This window comes from Oncorhynchus kisutch, linkage group LG30 (genome assembly GCF_002021735.2).
Source record: "Oncorhynchus kisutch isolate 150728-3 linkage group LG30, Okis_V2, whole genome shotgun sequence".
Classification (NCBI taxonomy): Eukaryota; Metazoa; Chordata; class Actinopteri; order Salmoniformes; family Salmonidae; genus Oncorhynchus; species Oncorhynchus kisutch.
Genome location: NC_034203.2, coordinates 27,868,684 through 27,885,949, shown reverse-complemented (window position 1 = coordinate 27,885,949; position 17,266 = coordinate 27,868,684). Strand labels below are relative to the sequence as shown.

Here is a 17,266-nt window from a genome sequence, read left to right as displayed (position 1 = left end):
CCTTTTCAGTACACTACACACTGACGTCACGCGCGACTCTTGGCTGCAGTAAGAAAGCCATCTCCAAATGTTTTTTTTGTAAAATAATTATTTTTGGATGCAGCAGTTGTTATCTAGAATGCTTATGCTCATTGGCATAAACTGTAGCAAAAATTAGCCAAAGCGCCATTTTACTTAGTGTTTTTTAAGCATAATGCAGTTGATTTGCGATTATGACACACACATTATATTAAGCAGGACATTCATACGAGCCTTAACATCCAATTATAATCCAAAAGTAGTATGAAATGCACTCATAAACAACATGTAAATAGAGGCTTTTTTGCTGGCGTTCTATAAGAACGCCCCCCGTGTTCTGCCACCAATTTGCCCGCATCGCCCTCTTGCGGCAATGTTTGCAAATACAAAGGGGTCTATAAACTCTGGCTTGGTATACGCAGCATGAAATTATGCACTTGTAAATCAATCCACTCGTAGTAAAGAGGGTGGCGTAGTAAAGAGGCGACCACGTGATTCAAACTCATCTCTACTGGCTTGTCAAAGGGGGAGTTAAACCTTTGACGTAAGCAGGGGAAAGTACAAAATACACTCCGCGAAATACAGACGCTTCAGAGAAGTTAGAAACAGGTCATTACCTACAGTGACTATGCAGCCACTATTTTAGGATAAACCTAAACACCACTTGAAAGAAGCAACGGTGTGGAAAATAAAAAGAAGCTCCATTAATACAGAGTGAGCGTGATACATTGTTGCATTGTATCAAGCTTGTTCCAACTACTTGACTACTAACGAAATATATTGACGTCCGATCCCACGAGGGCACAAAGCAGAGTTCATGTGCGACATATACAGCCTGGATTCTCAGTGCGTGTCTTCACAATGCAACATGAGTTGGGCGGTGGAGCCTATCAACTTCTACGACAATAAACTGAGCAGCGGTCTCCAGGGGGTCTGTAAACCCGGTAAAGGTGATCATGGCACGGCCGAGGAAAGCACCATGGCCGAGTTAAGTACAGCCCCTGCAATGTACGACGACGAGAGTGCCATCGACTTCAGCTCCTACATCGAGTCGATGACAGCAGTGCCACACCTGGAACTCTGCAACGATGAACTTTTCCTTGACTTATTCAACACTGTGAAGCAAGAAAAGACCGATTTATGCATGTCAGCCTCGACTACATCGTCCAGCAACATGCAACATATGTCAAGTTGTTCAACCAACGCATACGCATTTGGAAGCCAAAAAGAGTTCGAGAGGACGCTCAAGGGGGGATTTGACAAGGGGGCCTTCAGCGCACCGATCAAGCAGGAATCGGACTGGAGCGACAGTGACATGTCCTCGTCGTTACCTTCACAGATAGAAACCTGCGAAAAGACCTTCGTGAGCCGTCTCATGGGACAACCAACTCCGCCAACAACCCCAGAGCCCATCTCAAGCCACTCCAGTGTCAGCTCAACCCAGTCCTCTCCTCGGAAGGTCGGCAAGGACAGAGGGAAAAAGAATGTTGACAGGTACAGTCATGAGTACCGCCAGAGACGCGAGAGGAATAACGTTGCGGTGAGGAAAAGCAGGGACAAGGCAAAGCAACGCAACGTGGAAATGCAGCAAAATATGCTTGAACTGGGTTCAGAGAATGACAGATTACACAAAACCATCGATCAGCTAAACCGTGAGCTCACTGGGCTGAGGGATTTCTTCAAGCAACTTCCCAATCACAATTCCTCGTTTGTGGGGACCACGGGTGGGGACATCCGGTGACAAATTGTCACTTTCTAATGAACTGAACTGAGCTTTTGAAATACATACCTCAACAGACTTTTATTACCATCTGTGTAACAGATGCATTACAAACAAGCGTACATTTATGGCACTGGAAATGTACTGGAAACCGGAGGCCTACTCCCATATTGCTGCCATAATCGTTTTTGGGAAAAATGTTTTTGTATATTAAATTATTTTACCACTTCATTTACATATTGTTATACCAGATATGATACATGTTTTTATAATTCCAAACTTTGTATAAGAGCCAGAGCATGCTCACATTTTTATATAGTTTGTATAAAAAACTTGAAATATTTGTCTATATGGAATCTCTAATAAAAGTGCTGAAAAGTCATACAAATCATGGTCTATGTGTGTGTTTGGGATGCATAGATTATTAGTATACATCAGTGATTATAAATGACTTGGAATGGTTAAAGTGGGTTTTATTTGGATCTGGTGGTGCCAAGAATCTACCTCAGTTGGAGTTGGGCCACCTCTGTAGAATGACATTTTCACGGCTATTTAAATAAAAGACCAGAAAAAGGTCAAATCATTTAAAAAAATGAAAAAATAACTACACATACACTAGCATAATACAATGTTTATTGACAGAGTATAAGTACCTCAGAAATATATTAGGAGGTAGATATTCAAGGAAACAGAGAAACGTGTGGCTATTTACAGCAAACAGGTATATTTTACAGTCACCAGTTGGACCCACGTGGGCCAAGTTTGACATATGTTGCTCCTCTCTGGTCCATCAGTTCTAACCTTGGGCTGTCAGCTCCTGGGTCTTAACCCATCAGTAACACACAAACATATCTATTTTTTCACCAATTATTCACATTCTGTACAGAGAGAGCTTGTGGGGCTGGGCTGAAGAGGCCTCAGTCTTACAGATGTATTTCATGGGGTCCCACTCCCCACTTTGACAGCCTCAGAGGCAGATGTCTTCCAGGCCGATGCACGGGGCAGGTTTCCTGGTGACCACACGGATGTAAGCGCTGATGGGGCCCACCTCCCTCCCCAACACATTCTCCATCTTGCAACCTGGAAACTCCAGCACATGGCCAATCAAAACCTAACCATGGATCAATAGTCTTAGGATATGGTCTTACATACAAGTTAGACATGCTCAATGAGAACAAAAGTTGGAGCTAAGCTAACCATCAAATGTCAATGCTACTCGTATAATATAGTTTCTGACGACAAAACACAGTATTGTTATTATTAGATTGGTGGGGGGAAAACACCCAATGCAAAAATTCAATAGATAATATATGTATTGGATACGGTATGTGGTGCTGATCCACTTCAGTTAACCTGGCTTGCCCGGATTCTCAATAATGGATGTAAGCCAAGAATATACCAAGAATGCTTGATGGTCAGAGCCATACATTTAGATATATGGCTCTGATGGTGGTATGTGGTGAAACTAGTGGTTATATATTAGAAGGCAATATAGAGCCAACTTCAGCGACACTAGTATCGTGGCTTCTCTTACACTATTGATCTGTGTGAGTGAGTGAGGCCATTGTTCTAAACAGATTGTCACGGATCCCTCCTGAACTTTCATTGCGCACACCTGGCCCCTATTCCCACTGATTGTATTTGTATATATGTGCCCTTTGTTCATCATGGTGCTGTCCATTATTGTTACAATGTACATTGGTGCGTGTGAGTACCTGTACTGTGTGTTTTGGGCTTTTGTGCACTTGTGGATTGCGCAGATGATTACAGGTCTAGTCCCGTGTGTTAATCATTGTGCGTGTGTGTATTTATTTGAGGTACTCCTCGCTCTTTTGTTTGGGTTTCAACCCTGTGTTTGTTTGGTGTTTGTCCCCGTGCCTTTACACACCGTAATATGGGGTATAATTTTAAAAAACTATTACGCATTCCTGCGCCTGTCTTCCAAATCATTGTTACCAACGTGACACAGATCTCTTATCACAGTCTAACTACGGGACATTGGACAGATGACAATGATGTCACTGTGTCAGCAAATATACTGAGTTTGTTCTGACACATGGGAGGATCCAGATGCTGTACTGGTGCACTTAACCATACTTAACTGAGAGATAAGCACTGTCTACATAAATAAAAGGAAGGTAATGTACCGTATATTACGTAACAGGTGAGCAAGAGAGAACTCCCCTCATGGCCAGAGGCTGCAGAGTAACACACAGGCATGATGGTGCTCTGCTGGAGCTAGAAAACAGCAGAGAGAGAGAATAGTCACCATACTATGTGTTTGAATGGCCTGTACTGGTCCATCAAACTACAGTTCTTCATATATTACAGCACATGCATTATAAGAATGTTATAAGATATTATAAGCATGGACTTTATTTCAGAGCATTTTTTGACAGTTTCACTTTCTCATAACGATACAGTCAAAGACTTTATTTGACAGCGACACTGTAAGAAAATACAGAAGTATGAGGATACCCTTAAAGTGATATGATGTTTTGAGCTCACACCTTGATTAAGATTAGATTTGATCATACTTCAATTTCTGCTACTATATGCGTATACACTGCTATCACACATTGAAAATACAGACATTTGCCAATACACATTCACATAACTAGAACTCAAAATCACAGACTCTCACCAGGGAATCACAAGCCACACAATCGAATGCTTGACTAGAGACAGCACAGACATAAGGTGTTATAATACAGATGATGACTTCACATTTCCCAGCCATCCCGAGTTCCCGAGACCCCCCTGGGAAAAATTCAGTTATTATATTCTATTGTATTGGTAAACCAATAATTCAAACAGTTTATTAGGCTTATCTACTATAGCTTATCAGCAAGTGCATTGAAGACTTACAGCTTTTGGGGTGCCATCTCCAAGCAGTCACTCCCACATAAGCTGCAGACTGGCCAGGAGTAGGCTATGTCCTCATCCACACCAACTATCACACCCTGCAAACACCAACACAACCATCAGTACCAGCCAGAGAAACAAACCACTACAGGACACCACACTGACCAACCTGGTTCACATAGGCAAGCAACAAGGGCGGAAACTGGGACTTAGCGGTTTAATCATCTTATCAATATTCCACTGTGGTTTGGCTTAAAAACGAAAGATATAACTAGCTCTGTGAGAAAATAAAAATGCAATTCTTATCTGTGAGATGATAAGGATAGCAAGCGTTTACTCCCTTAACCAAACTGACACATTCTCAGTTAATGGCCCGAGATGCGGCCGGGACCACACATGCACACCAACTTATGTAAGATACAGTGCCTTCAGAAAGTATTCACACCCCTTGACTCCCCCCCCCCAAAAAAAATCTTAGAGCCTCAATAAAAAATGTATTAAATGTAGATGTTGTATCACTGGCCTACACACAATACCCCATAATGTCAGTGGACTTATGTGTTTAGAAAATTGTACAAATTATTTAAAAAGTAAAAGCTGAAATGTCTTGAGTCAATAAGTGTTCAACCACTTTGTTATGGCTAGCATAAATATGTTCAGGAGTAAAAGTGTGCTTTACAAGTCACATAATAAGTTGCATGGACTCACTCTGTGTGCAATAATAGTGTTTAACATAACTTTTTTGAATGACTACCTCATCTCTGTAGCCCACACATACAATTATCTGTAAGGTCCCCAGTCAAGCAGTGATTTTCAAACAGATTCATCCACAAAAACCAGGGAGGTTTTCCAATGCTTCGCAGAGAAGGGCACCTATTGGTAGAAGGGTAAAATAAAAAAAGCAGACATTGAATATCCCTTAGAGTACGGTGAAGTTATTAATTATACTTTGGATGGTGTATCAATACACCCAGTCACTACAAAGATATAGGCATCCTTCCTAACTCAGTTACCGGAGAAGAAGGAAACAGTTCAGGGATTTCACCATGAGGCCAATGGTGACTTTAAAACAGTTACAGAGTTTAATGGCTGTGATAGGAGAAAAGTGAGAATGGATCAACAACATTGTAGTTACTCCACAATACTAACATAATTGACAGTGTGAAAATAAGGAAGCTTGCACAGAATGAAAACATTCCAAAACATGCATCCTATTTTTACAATGCCCTAAAGTAATACTGCAAAAAATGTGTAAAAGCATTTCACTTTTTGTCCTGAATATAAAGCGTTATGTTGTGGGCAAATCCAATAAACTTACAAATTTTCCAGTATAGTGGTGGCTGCATCATGTTATGGGTATGCTTGTAATCATTAAGGACTAGGGAGTTTTTCAGGGTACATTGTTTTTATGGAATGGATATTAGCACAGGCAAAGTCCTAGAGGAAAACCTGGTTCAGACTGAGGATGGATCAACAACATTGTATTTACTCCACAATACTAATTAAAATGACAGAGTGCAAAGAAGGAAGCCTGTACAGGATAAAAAATCATGTACACTGGTGTTGGTAACCAAGTTACAGTTTTGACTTAAATCTGCTTGAAAATCTATGGCAAGACTTGGCTGTCCAGCAATGATCAACAAGCAACTTGGCAGATCTTGAAGAATTATAAAAAGAATAATGTGCTAATATTGTACAACGCTTTTAAAAAAAAGCTTTATTTAACTAGGCAAGTCAGTTAAGAACAAATTCTTATTTACAACGACGGCCTACCAGGGAACAGTGGGTTCACTGCCTTGTTCATGGGCAGACCAACATATATTTTCCCTTGTCAGCCCGGGGATTTGATCCAGCAACCTTTCAGGTTACTGGCCCAATGCTTTAACCACTAGGCTACCTGCCGCCCGAGTATATGAGTGTAGATAAAGACATATTAAACCCTTTTCTATACTACAGAGCTGTACTGTGCTGGCCTGGTTACCATAGTTGCTGGAACCGTGCTGGAAAGGACAAGACCAGCTTACCCAGAAAGACTCAGAGCTGTCAAAGCTGCCAAAGGTGATTCTAACATGCATTGACTCGTGGGTGTAAATATTTATGTAAATTAGATATTTCTGCTTTTCATTTTCAATAAATGTGCTAACATTTCCAAATACATGTTTTCATTTTGTCATTATGGGTATTGTGTGTAGATGGGTGAAAAACAAATACATTTAATACATTTTGAATTCAGAATTCAACACAACAAAATGTGGAATAAGTCAAGGGATATGAATACTTTCTGAAGGCACCATAGATCATTTCCAACTTGATAAAAAAAACTCTGAGCCTTCACACAGAGCCAAGGCAAGCTGCCAAAAGTTAGAAGGTACTTATGAGTGTAGATGAAGATATATTAAACCCTTTTCTATACTACAGAGCCAAGCAGAGCTGTACAGTGCTGGCCTGGTTACCATAGTTGCTGGAACCGTGCTGGAAAGGACAATTTGAAGAAAAATAACTATCTGAGCCAGGACAGCATGGTTCAGGTTCGTGTAAGTAGTGTGATTCAGGCATTGGTGTTTGTTGTATTATTCTGCCAGCTGATCAAACATGAAAGACCAGTGAGAGAGTCCTGAACTAATCCAGAGGGTTCACAGTTTGATCCAACATGGAAGACTGGGGAAGGAGACCTGAACTAATCCAGAGGGTTCACAGTTTGATCCAACATGGAAGACAAGGGAAGGAGTCCTGAACTAATCCAGAGGGTTCACAGTTTGATCCAACATGGAAGACAGGGGAAGGAGACCTGAACTAATCCAGAGGGTTCACAGTTTGATCCAACATGGAAGACAGGGGAAGGAGACCTGAACTAATCCAGAGGGTTCACAGTTTGATCCAACATGGAAGACAAGGGAAGGAGTCCTGAACTAATCCAGAGGGTTCACAGTTTGATCCAACATGGAAGACAGGGGAAGGAGACCTGAACTAATCCAGAGGGTTCACAGTTTGATCCAACATGGAAGACAAGGGAAGGAGACCTGAACTAATCCAGAGGGTTCACAGTTTGATCCAACATGGAAGACAAGGGAAGGAGACCTGAACTAATCCAGAGGGTTCACAGTTTGATCCAACATGGAAGACAAGGGAAGGAGACCTGAACTAATCCAGAGGGTTCACAGTTTGATCCAACATGGAAGACAAGGGAAGGAGACCTGAACTAATCCAGAGGGTTCACAGTTTGATCCAACATGGAAGACAAGGGAAGGAGACCTGAACTAATCCAGAGGGTTCACAGTTTCACCTTTGATCTCTGCTGTGACACAGGATGTTAACAGATGCAGCTTGTCGTGATTTACTCAACTTTCCCTACATTTGCACATAAAATAGGCTGTAGTGCAGACAGACAGTGAATGGATTTGTTTCCAGTACCTTAAGGGCTTACATTACTCTTTAGTTTGATTTGATCACTTAAAGGACAACTCCACCCAAATATGATATCTTTTGCCATTTGTTTAAATAGTACATTGTTGATATGTTGATTGCATGTCAGCAATCAAGTTTTCAAGATATGTAACTTTCACAAATCATAAATCTGGCCCGTATTATGCATGATGGCCAGATTTCTGTGTTTTGAAAGTTACATATCTTGGAAGCTTGTCTATTATCTCTTAATTACCATTAGTAAATAGAGAAAGAGCAGCTTGTCCTGATTGATAAGTCATTCAATAAACACATACCAAAACACATTGGATTAATCCAATAAAAAGAACACAAACCAGGTAAATTTTACTCACAAATGACTTTGCATTTATACCAACAAGGTGTGAGTGTTATAAAGTACATTCCTTGAACGATTTGTTCTTCAGTCCACAGCTAGCTATATTGGAGGGCCTTAAAAGGTTGTCAGAATCAGTGGCTCAACTGCTTGAGGGAAACTGTGAATAACAGCGGAAGAACACAATGCATTCGACTAACCACAAGAACGCCTTTCTGTTTCTCACAAAGCAAGACATACAGATAGGCTACAGCCACAAAACACTCAAAAGAACAACTGTTTGTCTTTCTGTAACAAAACAACATCTGGGCCAACCCTGAAATTAATTGATAAAGGAAGACAGCGTGACTTTCAAGCCACAAAGGTGAATGACGTGTACAGTATATATACTGACCCGAGAACATGCAAAGAGAGTTAGGTGGTGTTTCTGGGCTCAGAGGATCAAGCCTCACAGGCTATGGTAAAGCCTGGGCTGGGCTTGAGGTAGAGGCTGAGGTAAGTAGTGGGTCTGAGACAATGCTAGTGACCATGGGCCCACTGTGCTCTCAGTATCTGGGCATCACACAGATACCAAAGGCTGCACAAATGACTGCTCCACGCACAGGATCCACGCACAAACCTGAACATGGAGAGAAATAATGGCATAGCATCATAAAAAAGTAGTTTGAACCTGACATTGGAGGTGATAAATGACAACAACCTGGCACTTGTCTTTTCCTACTAGCACTGACTTTGCTGGTATTTTCTTTATTGAGATAGTGTACTGACTACGACTGTGATATGTGGTTGTCTCACCTTGCTGTATTAAGATGAATGCAACCCCCCGGGCTGCTGCTGCAGACTGACCCACATCACTACATTGAGACTGGAGGGGAGAGGGATGGGTGGAGAGTGAGAAATATAGTGGGGGATGGGAATAGGGGGTATCATTCATATATTAGCCAATATCATAATAAAGAGAACAAGAGAAAAGGGAGAGGGGATCATTCATTACTGCAGATTAATAGAGAGAGAGACAGAGAGAGACAGGGAGGGAGAGAGAGACAAGAGATAGAGACAGAGCGAGAGTGTGAGAGAGAGAGAGAGAGACACACAGAGAGACACAGAGAGAGACAGGGAGGGAGAGAAAGAAATGGGTGTGAGAGACTATGAGCTTACTTGGAAAATACAATCCTAAGTGTGCAGCACTCCCTTATGTGCTGCCTCAATAGACACACACACACACATACTGCTGACTCCAGTCCCTTAGTCAGTGTAAGACACTTATCAAGTGTCTTAGTGAATAAACACATTTCTGTCTAACTGTCAAATAAAAAGCACAAGGCTCTGCTGGTTCAGTGTGGTTGCTCTGATTCATTTATTTGATGACTGGCATGAAAAAGAGTGGTATAGACAGAAAGCATTGGACTTTGCCACTCACTTTGTTCTGGGCTATTACTGTTTCTCCCTCCCAGAGGTCAAAGTGTAAAGGTTTCACAGATCAATGGAAAAGAATGCCTGGTAGATATTTTAGTATGCACACAGATAGTGAAGGCTGCTCTCTACGTCAGTTGTTGCCTCTTGTCTTATCAACAGCCAGTTCAAATCACCAGCGTCTGTCCACCACAACAGGACGTGATCATGTTCCTGTCAACTCTTCAGTTGATTTACATCTACACGTCTCTAATAAGATACATATCACAGATCACAGTTTCTCAGTGATGTCTATACATTCTTATTGAATTCCAAGATGCATTTGAAAGTACCTGCATTTTATTTGTGGATGACAGCTGAAGCGATGGCTGCTCAGCTCACACTGAAACATATAACAGGTAGTTACTTTCAACAATGCATATTTGATTTCTACAGGTTCAACAAAGAGTCAGAGTAAAGGAAAATGGTGTAATCTGGAGTTAACAACTCAATACACGTTTGGAGGAATAGTTGGGGAGGTAAAAACAAGGAGGAGAGACGAAAGCATCTCAAACTGTTGAGTTGGGTTAGACTTCAGTTCTGTGTGTATGTGTGTGTCACTAGTTACTTGCAGTATGTCTCAGGGTTTGTTGTGTAGGAGGCAGGTATAGAGGGGATAAAAGCTGTCGACTTCCAAGGTCTTTGCTGTTTGAACACAAAAGAGATTGACTCCCGACACTGTTCAGAGGTGCTAAGTACTGTCGGCAGGCAAACGTTTGACAATCCTACCGGTGTGTCTGAGCTTTAATTCAGTCAGTACAGAGAGTTTGCATAGGCAGTTTCTTATGCTCACATAAATGAACCACAATACCATGGGTTCTCAATATAAATTAGAGTGGTATCACAGGTGGCCAGATTGTCTGTCAGGTAAGAGTCTGTTATACCTGCGAGAGAGAAGATGAAGAAGACAGTGAGGTACAAGCTATACAGGGAGGGAGGTGCAACAACATCACAGTTCATTTCACTTCTATGGAATCACAGATCTGTTAAGGTAGGGCACTTTATAGTTTTACAGAATCAACAGAAAGCATGCTGAGACTGGTGTGATACACACACACACCTCCCTTTATCACTATCAATCTCACACACACTGAAAAGTGGAACTTAGAACAAACACCCTATGTAAATCACACACAAAAACAAGTATGACTTCTATTGGTTTCAATTGACAGTTTTGATGGCTGAGGGTCTGGATGTCGCAAAACCTGAAAAAAAGCGATAGCATCCCCACCCCAAAACCAAACTGAATTAAACTTGTCCTTTTTGAGTTCAGGACCACCAGTTAGTCAGTGTGTGAAAGGTGGAGTTGACGTTGCTATTCCTCCTCATGCTGTCACTCAGTCTGTTGTTAGGAACCAGTTCCCCAGGTCCTAATCACAGGGTATCTGTGTACATAACTGGCTCTGCAGCCCAGGCTGGTCCAACAGGTCAGGGTAAAGACCGAGCTCACCTCACACGTTATTTTGTTACTGAGATCTGAATGTAGCGTTATTGTAGCTTTCTACATGTGGGAGTATGTGAGTGCTGAAAAGGGGGAGTCAAGGACAACACTAACATTTATCTTAAACTGACTGTACATCATTACATCAGCGTTATGTAATTGTTGATTTAATGATGGTTAAAATATGGAGGTTTTTAAGTGCCAACAAATGATTAATAACACTTATTTAAGCCTTGATAGAGAGGCTTTTTAAAAGATTGAACACCAGCTATTGTATATGACATGGATGTTTTCTTTTGCACAGAGTATAAGATGGTGGCTACATCTGTTTGGTGCAATCCCAAATTGACTCCTAAACCCTATGCACTTCTGGAGATCTGAGAGGATTTAACAGGTGTACGTAATATGGTTATCACACCACCTTGACCTCTGATAGGCTAGGTGGAAGTTTCACCGTATTGCTTTCACCTGTCCAATCCTCTCAGATCTCCACATGGGCACAGGGCTTAGGGGTCGATTTGGGATTGGGCCTTTGTTTTTGCTCCTGAAGGTGATATATCCATCATGGCTGACTGCAGACAACACCCTGCGAAATTATGGGATGCACTCTAACCCCTCCTCTAAATGTCCCCACGCCAGTTCCTAAACTGTTACTAATCTGAGCTCCTGACTGTGGAAAGTAACTCATAGGATCAGTGCGTGCACCGATGATGTATCACTTTACATGTAAACATGGGACAGTGACATGGCAGGATGATCAGTGGGCGGCCATCTTGAACTCAGGATGGAAAGTTCTTATGAGAGGTACATAGGTTAAATGATTGCAGTGGAAACTGTCCATGGCTTTCATATTGGCGACACATTTGGCAGCTATTGATCATTCACAGTTCCTGTTTTTGTAGCTTTAGCTTCAGGCTCGGATATCAGATATCACAGGCCTTAGTCCAGAGCTGTGTTGGCCCTGCTAGGGAGACTCGCAAATAATCACTAAAATCTTAATAAATACATGTGTACAGGAAAATACAAACCTTGGACTAACAATAGTCTGTAGCCCTAAGTTGAAGTTCAGGTGAAACGGCCTACATTAGATGGTGTGTATGTGTGTGTCTGTGTGTGTGTGTGTGTGTGTGAATCTGTGTCCGTAGGTGTGTGTGCGACTCTCTCTGACCTCCTGGTGTAGAGGTGAAGGAGGTCCTGGCAGGGTGTGGAGCTGGACCACACTGAACATCCCCTAGCAGTCCGGGACCAGCTCACACAGCCTGGGATCAATCCACATAGGAACAGGGAGAATAGAGGGAAATCAATTGAGGGTTGCAAGAAAAGGTTGTCGTTTGCCAGTCCATTGACTATCATTTATAATCTGTATTCATATAATAATTTATGTTGGTGATGGCGTAAGAATATAATATTAATTGAACCAACATTCTGAACCAAACCCATTGCTTTGAACCAAACCACTGCTTTGAACCAAACCCAAACCCTCTGCTTTGTGAATAGGGTTTATGTTGAATTGTGTGAAGTTGGTGGCTGGTTTGACAGGCTGGCTGCTGAGAGAGAGGACCTTTGGCCTAGTAAACAAGATGTGCTGCTCTGCTACTGCATACTGCTGCTCCCAGCGACCTAGGAGTAGAAGGACATAGCAGGAGGAGTTACTAGTACTAACAGAGAGATATCAGAGGGAGTTAGCAGGAGGAGTTACTAGTACTAACAGAGAGATATCAGAGGGAGTTAGCAGGAGGAGTTACTAGGACTAACAGAGAGATATCAGAGGGAGTTAGCAGGAGGAGATACTAGTACTAACAGAGAGATATCAGAGGGAGTTAGCAGGAGGAGTTACTAGTACTCACAGAGAGATATCAGAGGGAGTTAGCAGGAGGAGTTACTAGGACTAACAGAGAGATATCAGAGGGAGTTAGCAGGAGGAGTTACTAATACTAACAGAGAGATATCAGAGGGAGTTAGCAGGAGGAGTTACTAGTACTCACAGAGAGATATCAGAGGGAGTTAGCAGGAGGAGTTACTAGTACTCACAGAGAGATATCAGAGGGAGTTAGCAGGAGGAGATACTAGGACTAACATAGAGATATCAGAGGGAGTTAACAGGAGGAGTTACTAGTACTAACAGAGAGATATCAGAGGGAGTTAGCAGGAGGAGTTACTAGGACTAACAGAGAGATATCAGAGGGAGTTAGCAGGAGGAGTTACTAGGACTAACAGAGGGATATCAGAGGGAGTTAGCAGGAGGAGTTACTAGGACTAACAGAGGGATATCAGAGGGAGTTAGCAGGAGGAGTTACTAGGACTAACAGAGGGATATCAGAGGGAGTTAGCAGGAGGAGTTACTAGGACTAACAGAGGGATATCAGAGGGCGTTAGCAGGAGGAGTTACTAGGACTAGCAGAGAGATATCAGAGGGAGTTAGCAGGAGTAGTTACTAGGACTAACAGAGGGATATCAGAGGGAGTTAGCAGGAGGAGTTACTAGGACTAACAGAGGGATATCAGAGGGAGTTAGCAGGAGGAGTTACTAGGACTAACAGAGAGATATCAGAGGGAGTTAGCAGGAGGAGTTACTAGGACTAACAGAGAGATATCAGAGGGAGTTAGCAGGAGGAGTTACTAGGACTAACAGAGGGATATCAGAGGGAGTTAGCAGGAGGAGTTACTAGGACTAACAGAGAGATATCAGAGGGAGTTAGCAGGAGTAGTTACTAGGACTAACAGAGAGATATCAGAGGGAGTTAGCAGGAGTAGTTACTAGGACTAACAGAGAGATATCAGAGGGAGTTAGCAGGAGGAGTTACTAGGACTCACAGAGAAATATCAGAGGGAGTTAGCAGGAGGAGTTACTAGTACTCACAGAGAGATATCAGAGGGAGTTAGCAGGAGGAGTTACTAGGACTAACAGAGAGATATCAGAGGGAGTTAGCAGGAGGAGTTACTAGTACTAACAGAGAGATATCAGAGGGAGTTAGCAGGAGGAGTTACTAGGACTCACAGAGAGATATCAGAGGGAGTTAGCAGGAGGAGTTACTAGGACTCACAGAGAGATATCAGAGGGAGTTAGCAGGAGGAGTTACTAGGACTCACAGAGAGATATCAGAGGGAGTTAGCAGGAGGAGTTACTAGGACTAACAGAGAGATATCAGAGGGAGTTAGCAGGAGGAGTTACTAGGACTAACAGAGAGATATCAGAGGGAGTTAGCAGGAGGAGTTACTAGGACTAACAGAGAGATATCAGAGGGAGTTAGCAGGAGGAGTTACTAGGACTCACAGAGAGATATCAGAGGGAGTTAGCAGGAGGAGTTACTAGGACTCACAGAGAGATATCAGAGGGAGTTAGCAGGAGGAGTTACTAGGACTAACAGAGAGATATCAGAGGGAGTTAGCAGGAGGAGTTACTAGGACTAACAGAAAGATATCAGAGGGAGTTAGCAGGAGGAGTTACTAGGACTCACAGAGAAATATCAGAGGGAGTTAGCAGGAGGAGTTACTAGTACTCACAGAGAGATATCAGAGGGAGTTAGCAGGAGGAGTTACTAGGACTAACAGAGAGATATCAGAGGGAGTTAACAGGAGGAGTTACTAGTACTAACAGAGAGATATCAGAGGGAGTTAGCAGGAGGAGTTACTAGGACTAACAGAGAGATATCAGAGGGAGTTAGCAGGAGGAGTTACTAGGACTCACAGAGAGATATCAGAGGGAGTTAGCAGGAGGAGTTACTAGGACTCACAGAGAGATATCAGAGGGAGTTAGCAGGAGGAGTTACTAGGACTAACAGAGAGATATCAGAGGGAGTTAGCAGGAGGAGTTACTAGGACTAACAGAGAGATATCAGAGGGAGTTAGCAGGAGGAGTTACTAGGACTAACAGAGAGATATCAGAGGGAGTTAGCAGGAGTAGTTACTAGGACTAACAGAGAGATATCAGAGGGAGTTAGCAGGAGGAGTTACTAGGACTAACAGAGAGATATCAGAGGGAGTTAGCAGGAGGAGTTACTAGGACTAACAGAGAGATATCAGAGGGAGTTAGCAGGAGGAGTTACTAGGACTAACAGAGAGATATCAGAGGGAGTTAGCAGGAGTAGTTACTAGGACTAACAGAGGGATATCAGAGGGAGTTAGCAGGAGGAGTTACTAGGACTAACAGAGAGATATCAGAGGGAGTTAGCAGGAGGAGTCCGCAGGAGGAATTAGTAGGAGTTAATATGATGAGTTAGCAGTACGTTTTGGCAGAAGGAGATAGGAGTCAGCCCTTCAAGTCCAGACACAGCCCCTGTACTTACCAGTCCTAAGAGGGAGGTGAAAGACAGGTTAAAGACAACAGGGAGGGGACTGCTTCTCTTAGTGCTCTATGCCCTCCGTTAGGAGAGAGGGAGGAAAAATAGGGGGAGGAGGAGGAGGAGAAGGGATAGGCTCGTAACAGACAAATGTTCAATTTTTATTTTCCAGACATTAGGAACGTTTTGAGTCTGTTGGTTTCCATTCTAGTCACATGATTGGATATATAAACGGTGTTGGTAAACATTGGTCTGTCTGTGTTCATCTCAAGGGACCTGAAAATATCTCACTACATTCTTCACATCACATTACTTTCCTAGGGAATGGTAAATTAAATTAAGGTGTTGTTTTAACTGGTTTGGTAATTGACAATAACCAATCTAAATCCTACTCAAGTATAGGAGACAATGGATGAGTCCAATAAACAAAGAAGAAATATCAGTCTACTACACTCTTTGGCAAAGTTTCAATTACTCAATAAGGCAAATAAGGTAATCATCATCCATGCTTATACTGTCATTATTTATAATAGTATATACTTATCAGAAAATAGTTGTGACAATTTTCTTTTAATAATATTTTTAAATACACTGCATATACTAACTTACACATACGAACAACAATTACAAGACGCACACAAAAAATAACTACATCTATTCTGCCCAGATCCACATGTTCACACCCCTATCCTTAGTGCCTGCATTATTGTTTGCCACGTTGCCTAACACTGTATCAATTTGTTTTTCCTTGGTCACCCATGCTACAGTTGAAGTCGGAAGTTTACATACACCTTAGCGAAATACATTTAACCTATGTTTTTCACATTTCCTGACATTTAATTATAGTAAAAATTCCCTGTCTTAAGTCAGTTAGGATCACCACTTTATTTTAAGAATGTGAAATATCAGAATAATAGTAGAGAGAATGATTTATTTCAGCTTTTATTTCTTTCATCATATTCCCAGTGGGTCAGAAGTTTACATACACTCAATTAGTATTTGGTAGCATTGCCTTTAAATTGTTGAACTTGGGTCAAACGTTTCGGGGAGCCTTCCACAAGCTTCCCACAATAAGTTGAGTGAATTTTGGCCCATTCCTCCTGACAGAGCTGGTGTAACTGAGTCAAGTTTGTAGGCCTCCTTGTTCGCACACGCTTTTTCAGTTCTGTCCACAAATGTTCTATAGGATGGAGGTCAGGGCTTTGTGATGGCCACTCCAATACCTTGACTTTGTTGTCCTTAAGCCATTTTGTCACAACTTTGGAAGTATGCTTGGGGCCATTGTACATTTGGAAGACCCATTTGCGACAAAGCTTTGACTTCCTGACTGATGTCTTGAGATGTTGCTTCAATATATCCACATAATTTTCCTACCTCATGATGCCATCTATTTTGTGAAGTGCACCAGTGCCTCCTGCAGCAAAGCACCCCCACAACATGATGCTGCCTCCCCCATGCTTCACGGTTGGGATGGTGTTCTTCGGCATTATGGCCAAACAGTTCTATTTTTGTTTCATCAGACCAGAGGACATTTCTCCAAAAAGTACAATCTTTGTCCCCATGTGCAGTTGCAAACCGTAGTCTGGCTTTTTACGATGGTTTTGGACCAGTGGCTTCTTCCTAGCTGAGCGGCCTTTCAGCTAATATAGATATATAGACATATAGGACACTTTTTACTGTGGATATAGATACTTTTGTACCTGTTTCCTCCAGCATCTTCACAAGGTCCTTTGC

At 42.2% G+C, this 17,266-nt stretch overlaps 1 protein-coding gene and 1 long non-coding RNA gene across 2 annotated transcripts; one reads left to right on the top strand and one right to left on the bottom strand.

Annotated features, from left to right (window-relative positions):
• The first annotated feature begins 564 nt into the window (after positions 1-564).
• Positions 565-2,189, top strand: LOC109875007 (CCAAT/enhancer-binding protein delta). Its single transcript, XM_020467126.2, has one exon. It carries the CDS (start codon positions 836-838, stop codon positions 1,757-1,759), a length of 924 nt encoding a protein of 307 aa, XP_020322715.1. The 5' UTR covers positions 565-835; the 3' UTR covers positions 1,760-2,189.
• Positions 2,190-2,354: 165 nt separating this feature from the next.
• LOC109875191 (uncharacterized) lies at positions 2,355-16,327 on the bottom strand. Its single transcript, XR_004206345.1, has 6 exons — positions 10,106-16,327; positions 9,156-9,225; positions 8,755-8,979; positions 4,607-4,701; positions 3,886-3,976; positions 2,355-2,818 (listed from the first exon to the last, which is right to left on the bottom strand). It is a non-coding gene; the product is annotated as an uncharacterized LOC109875191 (long non-coding RNA).
• Positions 16,328-17,266: the final 939 nt, after the last annotated feature.